General features: G+C 36.6%; 1 protein-coding gene across 1 annotated transcript in view; it reads left to right on the top strand.

Moving 5' to 3' along the window:
* The first annotated feature begins 11936 nt into the window (after positions 1 to 11936).
* LOC121423618 (thioredoxin-like) overlaps positions 11937 to 22634 on the top strand; it is a 53550-nt gene continuing 42852 nt past the window's right edge. The window contains exon 1 of the mRNA XM_041619004.1: positions 11937 to 12113. Coding sequence (XP_041474938.1) covers positions 12060 to 12113 — 54 coding nt within the window. The 5' untranslated portion in view covers positions 11937 to 12059. The remainder of the gene's footprint in view (positions 12114 to 22634) is intronic.

Genomic DNA, 22634 nt, shown 5'->3' with positions numbered 1-22634 from the left:
TAGTTATTTAGCAAAAACAAGATATATTTCGTTCCCCGGATTATTAGAAAAGACGTCATTTATATGGAATAAAATTTGACACCCCCAACCCCCTCCCCCCCCCCACACACACAGCTAAAGTCCTTTACATAATTACGTAGCTTTTATCCATCACTAGATTGGGGGCGCTTCTTCTGAATTACAATATAGCGCACACACACCGCCCGTGAATGCCATCGCCCTAAAATCATTATAGAGTAAATAACCACGTTAAGTGTTTCAGCAATTTCAGGAGCATGGCCCTAGAAATCAGAAAGGGATGTAGTCGAAACCGTTTTTTTTTTTTTTTTTGGGGGGGGGGGCTCATCAATTTTTCCCTGAATACCAAAATCACCTTCATTTTTTAGTGAAAACTTTTTTTATTTGCATTTCAATTTTTTCTTTCACATCAGCATCCTCTATTTAAAAAAAAAAATCGTTCCAAGGGCCCTGATCGGGAGCAATGTAAAATTTGATGCCGGAGGTGGGGCAAGTGGGCCATGTGAAAAAATACTAATCATTTCTATTTACATCTGATTAAAAACTTTTCTGATACATACACGGGAGCCTTGTTTTTTATTTTTATTTTAGATATTGCTTCATAACTGTTTTATAACATCCATTTTATAACGATCGTATGGTAAGAAAAAATGTGTTCTTTATAATTATATGTCACATTGGTAAACATGGTTGTGTAATATTGTTTATATACATCATGCCAGCCAGCCACTAATCATGATATTGTGTTCTTTCACATTTCAATCTTCATCTCAATACATACCATGCATACACGCGCACAAACCCACACTCAATCACATCTCCCACCACACGCACAGACACACACACACCCACACACACCAACGCACACCTACATACATACCTCCACCACCCCCCCTCCCGGCTTTCCCTTGATCCCCTCGAACCATCATAAAGTAGGTGCATGGGAACCAGGAGGGGGGTAGCATCCTTACATTCAGCATTCATAAAATGGCGCACCGCAAAAAAAAAAAACACATTTGGTGTGTTTAATTCCAATAATGAAAATTCTTATGAACCCTTGAATAAGTCCGAACACAGATATTAAAAAATAGTAGCCCCCCCCCCGGCATATTTTTTTTTTTGATTGGTTGTTGCTCTTGGGGGTTTTTGTTTTCGCGCTTATTTTTGCATAAAAAATTATGTTCTTTAGAAAATCATTGTATCACCTCGAAGTCAATCTCTTTTTAGTTTACATTGGGATAGTTCAAAATACAATTTAAGATTTATTTTCGGACACTGTAAAAGTAGTAAATATAAATGTAACACCTAATAATTGGTAGTAATACCATTACAGTGCGGTTGTTTGTTCCGTTGGTGTTTTCGTGTTGTTGTTGATGATATGGGATTGTTGTTATTGTTTTTGTTGAATTGTTAATATGCCTCAGTGGCCTATATCATGAATTTCATAAACGTGTTTTACTAAACCACGGATACCGCATCCGACTGGCATCTTGCCAAAGTGATCAATTTTAGGCCTATTTTGGGAAACCATGGACCAGTTGTCACAATACCTTGGATTGAATATACTGTCTTTATCTGTTTATTTACAGGCTCTCGATGTCCCCCCCCCCCCCCTCCCCACTATCATTTTGATAATGCAGATTTTTAAAGAATGGTCGGGCAGGCCGTTTATCAGGATCCCCACTGTCAGACACGGTTTAAATAAAATATATATCTAATAAATATTTAAATAAATTATCAGTGTCGAACAGATGGGAAGTAGGAGGTGCTCTCCCCTCCCCCCCCCCAAAAAAAAAAATACGACCAAGAAAAAAAAAGGAAAGAGAGAACGGGGAAATGTGAAATTATTTTCTTAATTTTCTGAATATGTCAAATCTTACACACAATTGGATTTTTGTAATTAAAGTGTCGAAATTTTTGCTCGCTCGCTTCGCTTGCCAGCAGCTTTATATAAAGTTTGCCTCAAAATTTGGGGCTCATTACGCCACTGTATAGTTTACTTTACTTTGCAAAGAATCATAATATTAAAAGGAATTGATGTGTCCAATTTTTTTTTAAATGAATACAATTTGGTTTTGGCTGAAAATGAAGAAATTCAAAGCACTTTTCACAATCCCTGGAGGATTTTGAATTGTCCTCTAACCGTCCCGAGAGACGGTGAGATTTAGTCTGTTTGGATTAAATAAGGCAAGAAGACTATCCATCTTCTAAATCCCAGTAATCAATTTAATCCCTTTACAGATACTCAAGGCGCTAATCCGATGACGATTTCTTATTTTCATATGTCGTCTGCACTCCCAGACGTGCCTAAACATCCCCCCATCCATATCCAAGATGAAACATTTAGGTGTGGATTTCATCCACAAATTACACCCCATCTTCATCCTCCGAGCGTTTCCATAGCAACCATGTTATTCTCGGAGTCCGAGGAGTGCGGTTTTCGAGGCACCCCATGACGTAAGATGACGCACATTCTACTCGACTGTGTGCATAATGTTCTTTGCCGTGTATGAACAAGCATTGAAAGCAACACAGGATGGCTTTGCTTTATAAACAAGCTAACTCCATACTATTCCGCAAAATTAGTCTCTTCGTGAATCGCAAAGGTAAACAAAAAATCAAAGTTAGTACAAATGAAATGCAAAAAAAATACATGGTATCTCCGAATCCTATCTATAAAATGGGCACATACTCGATTATGTTATGCAAAATAAAACAAAAATAGCGAATTCCATTTTTTAAAATCATGTATTACTCTAGAATCTGTTGTAAAAAGGTATTTGGAAATATACATGCCTTTGCCTTTACTCTTGCGAAAAGCTCTTTATTTTTTTTTGCAAATCGAAACAAAAACATGACTGAAATTTACTATTAATGGGCCTATATCTGTATCACAAACACAAAACATCTTATCAACGGTCAGAATGAGCCAACAATATCGAAGGGTCAACCATGACGAATTGGGCAAAACTTTTGAAAAAGCGAGCGAGCGAACCTTTTGACCTTTAAAATTGAAATATAATTTTGTGATACATTACTTTATGAATATTTTATGATCAAACCTATGTCATATCCCTCACTTGTTCTTTTATAGTTTATTGTGTGAAATTGGATGTATTCATTTTTTTTCTAGTAAGAACTGAAACAAAAAAAAATGGATTGACAACTGATTTAGTGCGTTAGATTGCTGCACCTTATTTCATTATAAGGGTGACATAAAATAATTCACACATGTAAAAAAATGAAACAATTATGATATCGTGTAATAACATAAGAAAAAGCAAAGTGGCGATGTGACATCCTCAGTCCACCTAATGAATATTCATTACGACATGCATAAATATATCAGTTTTCAAACTATATTGCTAAACTTTTAAATTTAATAACTTCGCGATTTGCTATGAGACTTCCATTAAATTTTCAGCATTTTGCCTTCTTGTTACCCTTTGCCTGGAAATAAGATAAATAAATAAATAAGTAAATAGATGAATAAATAAAGATAAATAAATAAAAAAACAAATAATAAGATGCATAAATGAATGAATGAATAAATAAATAAATTAATTGATTAATTAATTAATTAATTAATTAATACATAAATAGATAAATGAATAAACGAACACATGCAGAAAAAAAGCTCCATGGTTACCAGATCATGGTAATAATAGAATTTTTATAATTACTATAACACTTGTGACGGAGATGGCGCAAATCATCTTGATATGAACGCAGCTAGCCTGAGCAGTCGATATCTGCCGGACTGCTAACACACACGGTTCGATTCCCCTCGTGATATAATAAATGATAATAATATTGCGCACATATCCACCTTGTTAGGTGCTCAAGACGCTCCTATATTACCCTGCTAAGCTAGGCGTTCATAGCGCACACAACTTTTTAAGGAATTACTTCCTACCGGTACCCATGTACCTCACCTGGGTTGAGTGCAGCACACTGTGGATCAGTTTCGTGCTGAAGGAAGTTACGCCATGGCTGGGATTCGAACCCACGACCCTCTGTTTCAAAGTCCAAAGACTATAATCCACTGGGCCACAACGCTCCATATCTATGCCTTAGAGCAATAAATTTTATCTGAATTCTGTTTTCATCATACTGTACTTTAGATGAATGGAAATACAATATGAATTACTGGTACAAGCGTTTACTCTTTACACATGCAAGTGTTTATTTATTTCTTCGAAGTAAATTAATTTGATTATTTCTTAAATGACTGATCAATTAATTAATTAATTTTAAAAATTAAGGAAGTTACTCATTCATTCATTTATCAAATAATTAATGAAAATCAATTCATTTACTTTTAGGGAATAAATGTTTAGCTAAGTATTTTTTTTCCACGAGTGAATTTTAAATTAATGTCTTTAGTTCAAATACAGGCCATACCAACAAAACTCCTTGCATTGGATTACAGGGCTGTAATATGCATGGAGATTGATGTCTCCATTAATGCCATCATTTAATTCTATTTTTAACATCTCAAAATAATAATAAGCTTGTCTTTATCGAGACTGAAAGTTATTAACGTTTGTTTAGAGAGAAGGGGGGCAGACAGATAGGGAGACAGATACACAGATAGACAGACAGACACATAGGCGGCGGAAGCGGGGAGGGGGGCGTGTCCCCCCCTAAACTTGAGGTGGGGTGACGATCCCCCCTAAATTTTTTGTTGATAACCTTTTATTTCATTTTTTCCCTCTTTTTTTTATTTGTCAATTTTTTACCCCTACAATTTTTGCTTGTCAAAAAATATTGGTGGTCCTCCTAAAATATTTGGCTTCCAATGGCCGCCAATGGACAGACAGAACGACAGACAGTGGAGAGGGTAGGGAAAAATAGAGAAAGAGAAGGGGAGAGAGAGGAATAGGTGGGTAGGTGAAACGAAGTCCACGGCGGAAAAAGAAAAAGAAGATAATCTGGCTATGGAATTGAAAAATGTTGGAATGAAAAGTGTATTAGAGAGGAAAAAAATAAATAAATCGAAAGAGGCGAATCGGTTGATTGAATCTGTACAACGCATTATGTATATGGAAAAGTACCGGTGAATCCATGCTTCAGAATTTGCATATAAAATAGCGGCTGGCCAATGCGCATGCGCAGTAGACCATTAATGATGTTTGTTTTATAACGAATGTGCGCTGGATGGATGTGATCATCATCAAGACATGGGTGAAAAATGAAGAGGGCATAGCTCGGCAAGGAGCTAATGAATTCCTGGTTCCTGGATTTTCCAGGGGGGTCATATTGTCCCGATGAACATTTGACAAGCAAAACAAAAGGTTTTCACCAAAAATTTAAGTGAAAAGCAAAAAAAAAAACCCGAAAAATAAAAGTTTGTCATCTCAAATTTAATGTCATTTCGTGCGCAGAATAATAAAGGGGGGGGGTCCATTTCAAATTTATGGTAATTTCGTGCGCAAAAAAATTATAAGGAAAAAGAGGACCTCGCTTTCAAAATGGGGGCAATTTGGGTCAAAATGGCATATTTACATTAAAAATGTTGATTATGGTTCTCAAAGGGGGAGGGGCACGAGCCGGATGTGCCCCCCCCCCTTGGATCCGTCAGTGCATACAATGGACTTACTCCATGGGTATGGAGGTATAATGGTATAGGCCTACCAATAATGCTTTATCCTATTACTAGACAGATTACACTACCAAACAGTCTGTCCACGCTTCACAGTGTACGTGTTTATGTAATCTTGTTACTTAATAGTGGACTGAATTAGTATGGCACCTAGTACTGTTTAAATACTTGGATTCAAAATTGTGAAAGAAAATAACTTCCACAGAGTGATAACGTATGAAGGGGGCGGGGGGAGCGCAATCCCAAGGTGCCCCCCCCCCACCTGGAGCCTCGCCTTTGATTGAGGATTAATTTGATTGGCAGATTATACCACTAGCAAAGCAAACAGGAAGTTGAATTTATGATGATGATCATGTTATATTAAGATTTATGATAGAATATAAACCATGCATGAATAAGATGTTTAAGTGTGTGATGACCACAGCGCAGCAACTGACGAAATCAGTTGATAAAATATCAATGATCAAATCAAACACTTTTGTGATCACATATTAGCACCAATATACAGTGTTCATGCATTTAAAACAAAAATGAGCTATTGGATCAGTGCAAGAACGAAGGAAATAATGGATGATTGAATAGAATATTTAAAAAGATATCGTTTTTAAAAGAGAAATACTATGTCATTTTTAAAGAAGCTTAACTATTTTCAGAAATCTGAGTTGGCACTCATATCCAAAGCCCGCATAAAAATGATAAAGACCCTTACTACGTGTACTTTTAATAGCCATGGCCATAAGTGTAATTAATACGATAAATATTGATGAGTTCTAAGAATGGAAAAATCCTTCATGCTTTTCATGGTTTGGTTGACAATATTTTGTAAAACCTTTACACAGGGGCGTCATCAAAACGGCTATAAGGAAGGGCGCCGTTCTGATTTCTAATATGGGGGGGAGGTTAAAAGGGATTTTAGAGGAAGAAAATAGAAGAATGAAAAACATATTACCACACATGTAAGAACTCATGTAGCTTATCTTAATTCCCACTTGTGAATCACCGATTATTTTGCTTTTTTGTATGTTTACCCGAGCCACGTTCACCCCTTTCCATTTACAGTTTTGTACGGTTTTAAAGTGTGTGTGTGTGTGGGGGGGGGGGGGAATGACCATGAAAAAAAATCAGATGGCAATTTTTATTTTTACCATTTAAAAAGTAGGGCGCTGAACCCACGATCTCCCAGCACCCGGTTTCACGGTCTCTGTTTTTCAATCTGTATTGGTGAGCCAACAACAATTTGAATTTTGAATTTGAATAGAAATTAATAAAAATTGAATTGAACACCAGCCCCCCCCCCCCTCTCCCTCCCCCCCCCCCCCCCCCCCCTCTCCCTCCCTCCCCCCCCCCTCTCCCTCTCCCTCCCCCCCCCCCCCCTCTCTCTCCTTCTTGTTCTCTCATCTGCATGCAACACAACGGAAAAACGTACAAAAAGTACTTTGAACTGTTTTAAGTGCAAAATCACCAGTAAGTTTCACGATATCATTATCGCTATCCGCTGTTCAATCATTTTCACACTTTAATGATATTCTTACTTTATATTTCCGCTTTTGCATTCGATGTAGTCTGTAAATATCACCATCATATTTCTGCATCACTGGACCCTGGTATACGTCTATTTTTGGCTCCTTTATCATCTTTGCGCGGGCAAATGATGCATCTGGAAACAATGGCCCGAATTCACAAAGGTGGACTAAAGTTATACCGGGGTTAAATTTAGTCGGGGGTTAGCTAATACCGGGGTATAAAGTTAGTCCACCGCGCTATTCACAAACGGTGGACTTACTATTCCATGGACTAACTTTATACCCGGGTGCTAAAGTTAGTCCACGGCTGAGTTATACCCGGTATAACTTTAGTCCACCTTTGTGAATCGCAAAAGTTAGTACCTAGGTACTAACTTTAGTCCATGGATTAAAATGACGTCAAATGACGCGTTTTATACCCCGGGTATAACTTTAGTCCACCTTTGTGAATGATGCATCGGGCAACAATGATCTTCTTTGTCGGTAGAGAAACGCACACCGTTGAACATTTCATAAGACTATTCAAAATGTGATTGCCAATTGGATAGTAAAGTTATACAAAAGAGGTGAGTCAAAAATACGCATTAAAATGGATTTAAACTTATTTAGGATCAAAGTAATTGTGAAAAACCTAAAGCCATGTAAATCATTCATAACTTCAAATTAAAAAAAAATCCGTGTGCTCTCATCTGCGCGCCGCCTCTACTACCCCCATAATACAACAACACAACGTCCATGCAGAACTTCTCGCTGTATCAAAGAAAAATGGCTATGACGCAGTGTGAACTACTACAGCGAACTGTGCGCTAGCGAGAATTGTTACTGACGTGGCATAGTCTGCATAATCTCCAAATAAATATAATATCTCTGAATATGTCCAAAGTCCAAGTAGTGAGAACGCCGTCTGAACAGTGCGGAGTAATGACGCAGCAAGGACCTTCTTATGACCCACGAACAGCTCCATCTACGTAGCGTAGACGTATAGAGCACGCTGAAAGAACGTAGCAACAACTTTTGTTCATGTCTACTGGGAAGTTACCTATCTGACCTGAAATGAAAAGGTGTAGACCTGCAGGATCATTAAGGCCCATTTTCACGTGACGGAGACATAGCTAGGTACAACGTGTCGCAATTTGCTCGGACCGTGTGAGCGGTAACCGTTTCGACGCCGCATGGAACACGTCTGCGCGCACAATAAACTTAGTGGAAACACCACCAACGCAACATGAACTTAGCTAGGACGTGGAGCGGACCTAGCATTCATGGGACGATTTCACATTTTTCGACACGGATCTAACATGCACAAAAACGAAGTTGGCGCTCAGTCCGAGGCATTTTTTTTTTAAAATTCCAACGACGTAGCTGGGACGTACGGGTTTGCACTGGTAATACATTATGATGTAGTCTCTATTGAAACCATTATCACAATGATTCTGCATCTCTTGGATATCACTCCTGGTATATTTAGGCGGGTACAGTGTTGCCTCTGGACTCATATAGACCAGCTTTGTCGTCAAAAGATAGCGTTTTATAGCGTTAATCATTTCTTATAATTCAAATCTTGTTTGCCAGATCATGGGTAGTTTTTTTTCTACACTGTTTAGCCTTATGCTACCGATTAAAATTCGAAGAAAAAAATGCGTTGAAATACAGTATGCAGTGTGTTCATAAGTCTATGTAGGAGCGAAACAATATTTTTGGATAAGGGGAAAATATATTACCATCATCATCATCGTCATCATTATCATTATAATCTTCATCATCATCACACCACCACCATCATCGTCATCATCGTCGTCGTCGTCATTATCTTCAGGTGGAGATTGCCCCAGCAGTTAGTAATAATAATTTAATACCTCTTGAAACTGTCTGAGGTAGGAGAAACAAAAATTAGCTGCATGAGTGGATTAAAGATTTTTAATTCACATGATTACATCATAATTTATCGTGGCCTAATAAAAATGTTTGCGATTTGACAGCGTGGATGGCGCTATACCACGTACGTAATTCGCAGCTTTCGATCAATCGCTGAACGTCTACGAATACAATTTAATAGGCATGACCTCTTGGCGAATTCTTGCAGTATACGCAAAAAACTTATATACACTTTGGTGAGGCACTCATATAAATTTTCCACTCGCCATCCCGTTAAATGGGAAGGCTTAGACCTAGAATTATGTTACCTAAAGAAATCAAATTGCTGTAACTTTTGAACGGAATAATAAAAAAAAAAGTATATTTCGTAATAGGTGATTTCTTCACTCATATATAGCAACAAATGAGACTGATCAGTTGAGTCATGCATGAGTTATCAAAGATTGAATACAATATGACCATACGTTTTGAAAGTCACAAGAGTCGTTTTTCAGATTGGGTAAATACTAAGTTGGGCAAAGGTTCTCCTCCCCATTTTAGAATTCTGGATCCACCACTGATTTGTTCATAGATTCAACTGATCCTGAGAAATTGTTAGGAAAAGAATACATTTATGCAGTATAAAGAGTATTCATTCCCAAGTTTTCGAATGTGCTCGCTCAACCATGAAAATGTTTAAAGTTCGAAAAGTGTGTGATGATAGAAATGATGGATGATAAAATCAACAGCAATTAAAGTCAATTTTGAAACCAAATTTGCCGCCATTATTCACTTTATTACCCCTCAAAATGAGTCTGTGACATTGGAAATGCCCCTTTTCCCATTTCGATACATGCTTACTCATCCATAAATAAACATATCGATTTCATTTTTTGCATGGAATTCTACCCATAGGTTGATAAACATAACTGCCAAATGACATTGTTAAAGACAGCCTTGAAAAAAAGTTCCTCTATATTGAATAAGGGGTCACTTATTCTTAAACATAATTATGCACCCATAGTGTACACAGTGTCTATGAGAGAGGAAGTCAAAATTGTAACAAAAATGAAATGAGGGTTTGTTTGATAGACGGTTTTCGTTACTTCTGCCAAACAGTTTTTTCATGAAACTTCGCACAAGGCTTCAGATTAACTCTATCCAAAAGGCGTGCTTACTAAAATAATTATTCGATACGGCACAGAGTGGGGCTATAATGCCTTAAACCGTCATTTGCATAATTTTCGAATATTGTGTGCTCACTGAATAGACATCAGGATTTTCATTAAAAAAAATCAATTGAACTATGCAAGGGGGTTTGTGACAGATATCCATAGTAAGCATTTGCATTTTTTCCAGTAACGTAAAAGATAACGTAAGAAAGAAATCGAGCTAATCACATAATTCAGTCAAGCGTGAATGTTTGATTAAACGCGTTTGAATCATTGAAGCATGTTAATTGGTCATAAACATAACGAAAAAAGTTGAAAAAGATATAATTTTAGTTACCAAAATGAAACGATACTTGCCTATTGTAATTCGTATTTTTTTCTTTCTTTAAATGTTCATTGATCCGTGAAACGATAAATATTGTTCTCTTCCCAAAAATAATTGTCATCATACGAGATCATTTTTATCGATAGAAATGTGTAAAAATCAAATTATAGCAAATTTTAGCTTGTGTTTATTCAACTGTGAAAGTCAGCAAAAAAACTTGTATCGTCTTTTAGAAAGTACCTTTTACAAGCCTTCTGACTACTATATTTTTTCATGATGAGAATGTGGAATTCGTTCCAATAAAATCAAAATCAATGATATTTGGCTTGTGACTTTTGAAAAGTGACAATTTTGCCTTCTGGCGGTGCTCACTTAAGCATGACATAAAATACGTCCATAACATTTACTCAGAGGGTAGCTTGTAAAATTACCTACACGTTCATGTAAAATATATTTAAAAACTCGCATTGGTTCGGAAATTATGAATGTTTGTTTAAATTAAAGGGGGATAATGGTTAAGAATCCTAGTTTTGCTCTATCAAAACAAAGTCAATTAAGTTTAAATACGGATTTCTAAAGCGTGAATCAAATTCACATCCAATGTTTAGTTCTAACAGAAAAAATATTTTATTCAAAATCATTACATAATAATATTCGATAAAATGTTAGGGGCTGGTTGGTTGGGGTGACGATTTTTTTTTTAATTTCTTGATTGCTTGTCAGAAATTATAGACAAAGTAGACCTACGTGTATTTCTTTTTCATTATGGATTTTCCCCCTATTTTAGTTGAGAAATTTATAAAAGTACAACAATGAAATTTACCCCCCCCCCAAAAAAAAAAAATCCTAGAGGCCCCTGGCCCTGCAGTTATGTTTTGAAATCTCTCTCTCTCAAAAAATCTCATGATGAATTGCGAACTAATTAGTTTGAGAATATGAAAATTATGATTTTCCAAATGTTATTGTTGGAAAAGAAATCGAGATTGTTTATATTCTTAACTTTTTGAATTTTTATGTAGGCCTACTTAGAAGTGGGATGGTTAGAAATTTAGAATATAAATCAACATTCTTGTAAAGTGATATCGAGGCTAGTGGGGGGTGGAGAGTCCCCGGGTGAGTCCCCCCTCCCCCTTCTTCACTCCAGCCTTCGCCGCGAGACTAGTGAATGAGCCTAATTTTAGCCTAATCCTAAAATAGAAGGAAGGGTAGATGGTGTTGAAAATCATCTTCAAACTTTTCTCCTGATCCACTTCCCTCGGCTCTATACTGGATTGAATGTTTCATCTTCACAAAACACAGTCAGCAAGCTCGGCTTTATCATAATGTTGTATAGCGCCACCTCAAAAAGATAGAACAAGGCAACGAACACACAGTCTTATTGATTATTGAGGATTCCCCCCACAAGATTCTCTAAGAAATCGAAACCACAACATCTCTCGCTCGCATTGCATTCTCCTATCTCACACACAAGATCGCATCGGCATATAGACAGAAACACAATCGCGAGTGGGTTTTCATCTAACCTCGACATTTGAGAATTTATCAAGTTTCTTTGGGCAAACATGACTCAAACCCCGCATCAAACTGCTGATTCTTTTATTTGTCTCCACAATCGGGTAAGTATCTTCAAAATCTTACTTTCTCATTTGAGAAATAGATCAAGAACCCCCACAACCCTTGTCAATTCAAATCATGTATCCACCTGCGTCGCATCGTCGTCTGCAGTGTACTAATACCATGGTCACATTTGCTCTACGGCGGCCGTACGGCGAGTCGAAAACAGCCGTTTTATACATTTTTATTCAAACCACCTATGTTTAGCTGGTACAGAAATGTTAAAACGGCTGTTTTTGACTCGCCGTACGGCCGCCGTAGAACAAATGTGACCATGGTATAAGTATCTCGGCGTACTTCTTGGGCGTCGCGCTGTAACGAATGAATTGGGAAGCAAGACCGGTTTTGAAATTATGGTAATTTACCTATCTGACTTGGAGATCAGCGCGTGTGTTGGACTTATTTATTTTTCGCCTTCCTTGCTGTTGACAGTTATTGAAAGAGTTTGTTCCAAGACTATTGTTGATTAACATGTCTGCTAGTGAGTAGTGTTTCTTATGACTTATGCCTTATGGTGAGCTGCGCTAGTAGTATAAAGTTTTACAATTCCTTCTGATAGCCCTTGAGATTGAAAGAGCAACACTGAGTTGTGAAACAAAACAAAAATGATGATAATTTAATAGAAAATATAAAGATGATAATTATGATGATGATGAATTATGAGGCTGATGATAGTGATGGTGGTGGTGGTGATAATGAGCAGGAGGAGGAGGATATTATTCGGCCTATATAGGCTTAGTAAGGATAATATATATCATATGGGGCTGTCTTATGAAATTCAATGAAGGTATGAAATGTAGGTCAATAGCTAGGCCTCAAGTAAATATAATATAATATTATGATTAAAATATTAGTTTATGATAATTTTTTAATGAAACCTAAGTTTTTAGTGATTTCCTAAGTTTTAAAAACTTAGACAATTATCTTTAAAATATTGTTAAGCATGACCTGCTGGTAGAAGAGTTTTTGGAAAAGAAGTGGCTATCCTTGGTAATACATGACACCACCATCATCATCATCATCGTCGTCATTTTTATCATCATCATCATCAACATTATTGTGATTGTTAATAAATTTTCATTTGATATTATTATTATTATTAATCATTTAGATATTATTATCATTATCATTATTGTCATTATAATGAGTTAATGACTCTCATTGTTATCATTAATACTATTGATTTATTATTTCATTGAACTTTTGCCTGGCCCATTTTAAGCCCTGTTTAGTGCTAGGGAAAACACTCTGTAGGCTAGTGTAAGTGTTGGCGTGCACTTTAATGCCGCCCTCTCTATAATTAAATCTGGCTACGTCCACCACTCTAAACACAAATTTTGTTCAAGAAAGAGGGGGAGGTAAATTACTTTCCCCATGTAAATCTTTGAACATAACCTAGTTTGCCCTTGCAATTTGATTCTCATGATGTTTCATTTGATTATAAACACCTGTGAAGGATTTTTAGCATTGCAGTTCAAGGTTGCACAGAAAGTAGATTATTCAGAATGGAAATATTCGATTAAAAGGGATTTACTGTATGAGAGATTCATACCCCTTTCATAAACCCATCCTCCAATTAGCCGCCTAAGAGTAATGCGGATAATTCAATAAAAATTGCGTTTACAAACTGCGAAAATAATCCGCACTATTTTTACAAGCGCCCGTCCTGAAAAAGGTGGATAATCGTCATGGCAACCGCACACACCCCCTCCGATGCGGTTGCATTGGAAAAGGGTGACCTTGTGACCGCACCTTGGCAATTGAAATGAATTGAAATGCGTTCATAAAGGCAAAATCTGGTCCCGATGCTGCTATTATGCGGATAATTGCAGCATCAAAATAATGAGGATAACTTTGGTCCTCCTTCGATTCACGACCAAATTATGCTGCTATTAGCTGCATAATTGGGTTTATGAAAGGAATATCAGATTATGTAGGCCTACTGTCCTTGATATCAGTTGAAATAAAAACATATGACCAGGATATTTTAGCATCAGTTCATTGTGATTGGAATACTTAGGATATGAATGGTGGTTGCTAAGAAATGAGAGAAGGGTTGTTAAAAAAACAAGTGATCATAATTGAAGACTGTGTTTATTGTGAATGCAAGCAAAGGAATGGGGGGATGTGCCATTCTTTCATAATTATTGCTTGCCCTTCTTTGATCAGTAAAATGTTTAAAATTTTATACAATGCTTATTGCAGTAGCCTATATGAACCTTGCAGTAGTTGATTAACAACCATGCTTAATCCATTTATTATTAAATATTAAAAGTTAAACTTTGTTGTTTAAGATTTTAAACACTTGTTTGAACTGTTTAAAGGTCAAGTCCACCTCAGAAAAATGTTGATTTGAATCAATAGAGAAAAATCAGACAAGCACAATGCTGAAAATTTCATCAAAATCGGATGTAAAATAAAGTTATGACATTTCAAAGTTTCGCTTGTTTTTAACAAAATAGTTATATGAACGAGCCAGTTATATCCAAATGAGAGAGTCGATGATGTCACTCACTCACTATTTCTTTTGTTTTTTATTGTTTGAATTATACAATATTTCAATTTTTACGAATTTGATGATTGGGACCTCCTTGCCTGAAGCACAAAATGTTAAAATAATGGAATTCCACGTGTTCAGGGAGGAATGAAACTTCATTTCACATGACGATGATGAGAAAATAAAAATTTCATATTTCATATAATAAAATACAAAAGAAATAGTGAATGAGTGATGTCATCAGTTCCTCATTTGCATACCGACCGAGATGTGCTTATAACTGTTTTGTGAAATGAAGTGACACTTTAAAATGCCATAACTTTCTTATTTTACATCTGATTTTGATGAAATTTTCAGTGTTATGCTTGTTGAATTTTTCTCATTTTATTCAAATCAAGTTTTTGTTGGGGTGGACTTGTCCTTTAAATATACAGTAATGTACATAGAGTGAAAAGCTTTTCAAAGTATAAAAATTTTAAACAGCGTTTTTAGTTTTACTGTGTGAGAAGGGCCACCAGTTTTGAAGTGAACATTTGATTTAAACATTGAGTCATGTTACCTCCCACCCCCATGCATACGCAATTGAGGATCCTTTTTTATAAAATTTTTCCTGACATAAATCGCCGTTAATTGGGAGTGAAGACCCTTTATTTATTTTTTTTCTGTACAAAAATGCCCCTATTTTGGGAAAATCCTGGATCTGCCCCTGACTGATAATCTGTTCAGGCCTCTTCGATCAGAACACATACTGTTACATGCACAGCTGTTTTCATGACCAGGGCACTGTATCACAACACTTAGCGATTGTTCTTAAAGGGCCGATTTCTATGATTGATTGCATTGACTATTGTGTAGGATAAGTTGTAAAATACAGCCCCATGATCAGTCGCTAAGCTTTATGATACCGGGTCCTGTATATGTCCCTTAATAGCTGGCCAGTGCCACAGCATGAATTATGTCTGTCAGGAGACTGTTTCATAAAGCTGTTCGTAAGTTAATAGCAACTTTAAGAATGACTGGTGAGTCTTTCTTATGCACAATCACCAATGAACATTCATCACAAGAAAGGGTCAGGGTTAGGAGTTCATCATCAACCCTAGTTCTTTCCAGCTCCGAGATAGTCCAAAGATTTTAGACCGATCAGCTCTCCTCTAATTTTGTGGTGTTACCTGTGAGCGGTCTCCCATTTGTCATTTGAATGAAATAGATCTTTAGTTTATCTCAAAGTGAACATATATTTCATCGCTATGAAAACAAATATTTTCATATATCATGATTTGTTAAAATTGCATTTTACGGATTTTATGATTATATTCAGAGATATATGCTTACTAGTGAAGTCATAAATGTTGAATAGATAGAGAGAGAGAGAGTTTAAAGATAAAGAAAGAGAGGAAGAAGATAGTTTGATGGAAAAAAAACAAAGAGATAGGGGTGTGTCAGTGACGTATATAGAGAGAAAGGAAGAATTATGCCAACTTTCATCAACTTAAACATTCAAATTAAAATCACAACTGAAAACTAACTTCTATTATCTTTATATATTCTACTCTAATTATCACTCATGTGTATATAATTTACATCCCCCCACACACATTAGGAATAAGAGGGAAAATAATAGACTGAATAAAGACAACAGAGGGCTGAGAGTGAAAGATAAACAAGCCCCATTGTAAACTACTTGTTTCTAATGAAAAAAAAATGGTAGAAAGAGTATTAGAGAGATTACTATTAAGATTGAAATAAGTCGAATCCATTTCTCAAAATAATTTCTAAAAATAATAGACAGAATAAATTATAGACTGAATGAAGACAACAGAGGGCTGAGAGTGAAAGATAAACAAGGCCCATTGTAAACTACTTGTTTCTAATGAAAAAAATGGTAGAAAGAGTATTAGAGAGACTACTATTAAGATTGAAATAAGTCGAATCCATTTCTCAAAATAATTTCTAAAAATAATAGACAGAATAAATTATAGACTGAATGAAGACAACAGAGGGCTGAGAGTGAAAGATAAACAAGGCCCATTGTAAACTACTTGTTTCTAATGAAAAAATGGTAGAAAGAGAGACTACTAACAAGATTGAAATAAGTCAAATCCATTTCTCAAAAAAATTTCTAAAAATAATAAACATAATAAATTATAGACTGAATGAAGACAACAGAGGGCTGAGAGTGAGGATAAACAAGGCCCATTGTAAACTACTTGTTTCTAATGAAAAAATGGTAGAAAGAGAGACTACTAACAAGATTAAAATAAGTCGAATCCATTTCTCAAAAAAATTTCTAAAAATAATAAACATAATAAATTATAGACTGAATGAAGACAACAGAGGGCTGAGAGTGAGGATAAACAAGGCCCATTGTAAACTACTTGTTTCTAATGAAAAAATGGTAGAAAGAGAGACTACTAACAAGATTAAAATAAGTCGAATCCATTTCTCAAAAAAATTTCTAAAAATAATAGACAGAATAAATTATAGACTGAATGAAGACAACAGAGGGCTGAGAGTGAGGATAAACAAGGCCCATTGTAAACTACTTGTTTCTAATGAAAAAATGGTAGAAAGAGAGACTACTAACAAGATTGAAATAAGTCAAATCCATTCTCAACATCTTAGAGATGAAGCTGCCTTGTCTTCCCCTTTTCTAGCAGACAATTAATTTCCCTGATTGCACTTGGCAGAAATCTTCAGACATCGATTACTTCTGCTGCTGAATTAATTTGACTTTGAGGTGAGAAAAATGACATAAACAGTCTGGATGTTTTTTTTTTCTTCTGCAGAGCAGCATTGTTGATTATTCTGTAGCTGTGTTTGTAGATGAGGGTTGCTCAGTTTGATTGTGCAATGAATTTTGTCATTTGGTGAATGGATGACAGTTTTTTTACTTTTTTTAGTAGTTCTTGAAATTTACGCTTGAACATGAAATACTCCAAAATGAGTGATAATTTTGTCATTTGGTGAATGGATGACAGTTTTTTTTACTTTTTTTAGTAGTTCTTGAAATTTACGCTTGAACATGAAATACTCCAAAATGGGTGATGATTTTTGTCAAAGTTGCAGTTTTGTGATTTTTATTATTCATGAACTTGTATGAACCAGCTTATGTCAAAAGGACAGGAGGAATCATGCATATATGTTTTTTGTAATGTGTGAACACAAATTGCATTTACAATAAGAAGGCCAGTATTAATCATAGGCAGAGATGAAAACAGGATTACAGGTTTATATTATTTTTAATCAAGGGTATTAGATGGTAAAGCCGGAGGATCTTGGGCCAAAATTGAGCTTTCCCTCAGCTGTGTAGATAAAGATGGGCACCCCCCCCCCCGGTGGTGAAAAAAAAGAAAAAATAAGAGAAAGAGGAAACAAATTGATTGAAGAAATTGAGCAGCAAGAGAAGTGCAAGAAAAAGAGCATTAAAAAGATAGCTATTGGTCATGCAGCTGTATATTGATTGGGGAAAACAAGGCTGTCTTCAGGTTCCCCCACCCCAACCCCATTTCAAAATACCCTGGCACTGCCTCTGTATAGGGTGAGATCTGTGTCTGCCCTCCTCGAAAAGCCCTGCAAGAATCTTCTACCGTTTAAATGATCTCTATGTGAATATGAGACATTCACTAGCAGCAGGGGCAGATCCAGGATTTTCCTAAGGGGGAGGGGCATTTGTACAGAAAAAAATTAAGAGGTATTCTCTTATAATCAATTGTTGTTTATGACTGTCAGGAAAAATTAAGCGAAAAAACAAGGGTCTTCACTTGAGTTTGCACGACATATTCCCCAACAAATATTTCTATTGTCTCTCCTGTTTATCCTAAATTTTGAAGTTTTCTTGATCTCGATTAGGATAAGGATTAGGGAAATAACATGATATATGCGCTACAGTTACCATGCCTTGATATATGACTACAAATGACCATCTGATAGTGATTTTTTAATGGTCAGACCACCCCCCCCCCCGACTTTAAGCTCAGCCCCCAGTTCCTTGCGCCCCCCCACCCACACTTTCAAAACTATTCCTTGGCCAAATATGTTACTGAATCTCATTTGCCCACCCTGTCCACCCACCCCCCCATCCCTCTTCATACCATCCCATTTCCCAGACCGCTTTTAGTGGAATATAGGTAATCCTATCAGTATGAGGATATAAATTGATAAAATCATTTTAGGCCCTGGAAGTAATGTTGTTGTAATCCTATAAATGCCAAGGGTAATCGCACCATTGCTGTGAAGAAATTCATGGCAAGCAAACAGTGGCATAATGAGCCAAACATTTTTAGGGGGTCTACCTGGCATGGCATGTGGGTCCAAATTTCTAGACCGTCAAAGAGTGAGCAATAATTTTGACCATTTTACAATGAAAATCTCATTGCATCACATTTCACTTTTTTTCCTTTTTCTTTGCCGTGGATCTTGGGGGGGAGGGGGGGGGGGTCAGTTCCTCCAAAGCCCCGATCTTTACACCAGAGTGTACAGATATTACAGATAGAGAATGGAGAAGGGTAAGCGTTCCCTTGCAAAATACCCCAGGTAGATTAGAGGTTATGTATTATTATTATTAGTAGTAGTACTAGTATCATTATTATTATCATATCATCGTTATTATTATCATTAATCATAAAATCATGATTATCATCATTATTGTTATTAGTAGTAGTAGTAGTAGTTAGTAGTAGTAGTAGTAGTAGTAGTAGTAGTAGTAGTAGTAGTAGTAGTAGTAGTAGTAGTAGCAGTAGTTTGTAGTAGTAGTAGTAGAAGAAGTAGTAGTAGTATATGAGAATGTAGGTGTGAATTTAACAATGTTTATACTGTACATATACATCTTACTTTCAGCATACATGTTTCTAGCATTAATATTTTTTGATGCTGTTTGGGAGTGGGGATAGTTTAGGCTTATCTATTGAAGATATGAAGTCACTGATAGAAATAATTTAGGTTATTATATCTTTTCTTTTTTTTCGAATTACCATACCTATACCTATACCTGTTTCTTTTGGATGGTATGTGTGCTCTGTAAATCCACACCATTAATCAGATAGCCAGACTTTTCAATTTCACTCAGTAATTTCCTTCTACTTGTCTATTTCCATGTGGACAAATGAAATTCACCACTTACTCCTTTTGTAGTGTATAGAATTTTTGAAATCTGTAAAGTGAAGCCCATCCAAGTATGCATACATCTATGCCGTGTTCACACTTGATTGGCTTTTGGTATAGAACCAAAAGCCGATGCAGAATTGGCTTTTGGTTTATTTTGCACTGGGTTTACACGCTGTTACAGCTCGTGGTTATGAACCGCGAGCCGATGCAAAAACCTGAAATGATGCGCACACCAACAATATACGTCATAATAAAGACAATGCTGGATCCGTGCGCTTACAATTACGTCACAATGGTAAAGTAAATGAAATGTGCACCAATTGCCGATGCAGAATCAGCTTTCTGTTTACACATAGTAAAAAAGCTGATTCTGCATCGGCTCGCGGTTCTGAACCTACTACTTTGGTGGTGCAAAATTGCCGATTCTGAACCGAGAGCCGATGCAAGTTACTCGCGTTTACATGCTATGAAAAAGCCGATGCTGCATCGGCTCATGGCTCAGAACCGCGAGCCGATGCAAAAGCCGATCACATGTAAACACTGTAATAGTGTTCTATCATGGAGTCTCTGCTTGGTCTGCCATATTTTTTGTTTTAAAGTATCACATTATCTTTGAAAGAAAACTGTAGAGGATCCTACACACTTGAAATTGCATTAAAGGAACGGAGGCTGTGCATAATGCAGCTCTCTACATCAGCAGCCCACCCTTTGTACCTCCTTATGAAATTTAATTATCATGGTATCGCACAAAAGAGCTTGTAAATCACGCCTTGGGTGCATCTGAAGGGTTTCTACTCAAGAGGGGGGGGGGATAGATGACAAGGGCATGGGAGAGGGGGTTGATGTAACGTGTAATGTGATTAAGGATCGTACTCTGCAGCATTTAGAGGAGGGCGTACCTCACCAATAATCCATTTTGGAGGAGTAATTTATCTATAGCTCCATGGAAGTGGAATGATCGAGTGTGCATGGCTGTCGTTGGATATTTCCTGGTCTCTGTGATCTAGGCTTGAGGGGTTTGGATAGGTATGAAAATCAGAGGGAGAGGGAGAGGGGTGAAATGTGAGGGGGTGAAGTGACAAAGTGAGGGAGGAATGGAACATATTGGTGTTTTATTTAAAGGACAATTACACCCCAACAAAATGTTGGTTTGAAAAAAAAAAATTAAACAAGCATAACACTGAAAATTTCTCCAAAATCAGATGTAAAATAAGAAAGTTATGATATTTTAAAGTTTTGCTTTATTTTACAAAACAGTTATATGCACATCCTGGCTGGTATGCAAATGAGGAGACTATGACATCCACTCACTATTTCTTTTGTATTTTATTACATGAAATATTTTAATTTTCTCCTATTGTCAAGTGATACAACAATTAATTCCTCCCTGAACATGTGGAATTAGCATTGTTTACTACTATATGTTTCAGTCATGTTGGTCCTTTTTGTCAAATCTATACAAAAATGAAATATTGCATAATTCAAACAATTAAAAACAAAAGAAATAGTGAGTGCTGGACATCATCAACTGACTCACCTAGTTGTGCATATCACTGTTTTGTGAAAAATAAGCAAACTTTAAAATGTCATAACTTTCTTATTTTACATCTGATTTTGATGAAATTTTAAGCACTATGCTAGTTTGATTTTTCTTTATTTATTCAAGTCAGCATTTTTCTGGGTTGGACTTGACCTTTAATATCTAATAAAAAAAGTTTGCTTCTGGCCATATAAGGAATAAATAATCAACAATATCACAAATGTTTTAGATGAAATGAAAGTCTTTGCACTATCTGAAAAAATAGGATTTATGCCCATAATGTGCTCATTAGGCATGAAATACCCACAGGGATACTGTAATCTGTAATTTATTACGGTGTAGAGTTTGCTGTGAAACCTAGAATGGAGGAATAGTGAGAAGGGGATGGTTATGAGGTGAAAGGTAGACACAGAGAGAGAGAGGGAGGGAGTGAGTGAGGGTGTGTTTATGCTTCCATTGCGAGGACGCCGATTCAAAACGCCGATCGTAAACGTGGTTCTGGGAGTGCTGTTTATGCTGAACTTTTCAGAGGCGAAATCAAGATCTCCAGCTGGCTTCGCAGGAAAGCGAGGTCAAATTGGGCGCACCCTTGTTCGAAAGTTTTTTTCCGAGTGTTGTTATTACGTGGAGATAACATGGAGCAATGCGACTGTATTTGCCCCCGGATTTTCATCTCATGGGAAGCATGTACCAAATGACGTCATTTAAACACGTTTACGATTATGGTTCTGTTTACACTTCCCCAGAAAACCTGATTCTGGTCAAACGACGTTTACAAACGCACCTTTTTTGTGAGTTTACGATTGGCGTTTTGAAACAGCGTTTAAATGAAAGTAAGCATGGACGCAACCATGTTTTGGACTAATCACGTTTGGAAACGCTGATTCTGGCCTGAAAAGTGGAAGCATAAACACGGCCTGAGAGAGTCAAAGGTAGAAGGGGATAAAAGATGAAATGAAAAAATAGATTGGAAGATTAAACTAGGTAGACATTGAAGGGCATTGGTATGGGGAGCTGCATTTAGGGGTGAGGGTGGGGGGGGGGGGGTAAAATTGGAAGGAGGGAGAGATGGGGGTACTGGAATGGGAGAAGAAGTACCCATATGGAGGGAGGAGGTATAATATACTATCCAGATCCTTTTTGAAGGACGTCTGGAGGACGGAGAAGATCAGTAGGCAGGAGAGGGAGAGAGGATGGGGGGGGGGTCGAGAAGTGGGAAGAAAGCAGGAGTGAGTCAAGCTTTGGGGTGTAATATTTTCATTTGTACATGCAGACTAACATTTACCCAGTGCTTTTAGATATTAGAATAGAATCGATAAAAATATAATGAAAGTGCTCACATTCCGGTGCTTTAATAGTTTCAATTAATTCTCTTCTTCTTGA

Source organism: Lytechinus variegatus, chromosome 11 (assembly GCF_018143015.1).
Source record: "Lytechinus variegatus isolate NC3 chromosome 11, Lvar_3.0, whole genome shotgun sequence".
NCBI classification, from domain to species: domain Eukaryota; kingdom Metazoa; phylum Echinodermata; class Echinoidea; order Temnopleuroida; family Toxopneustidae; genus Lytechinus; species Lytechinus variegatus.
Note: the sequence above shows the minus strand (reverse complement) of the source record. Positions and strands in the feature narration are given on the sequence as shown.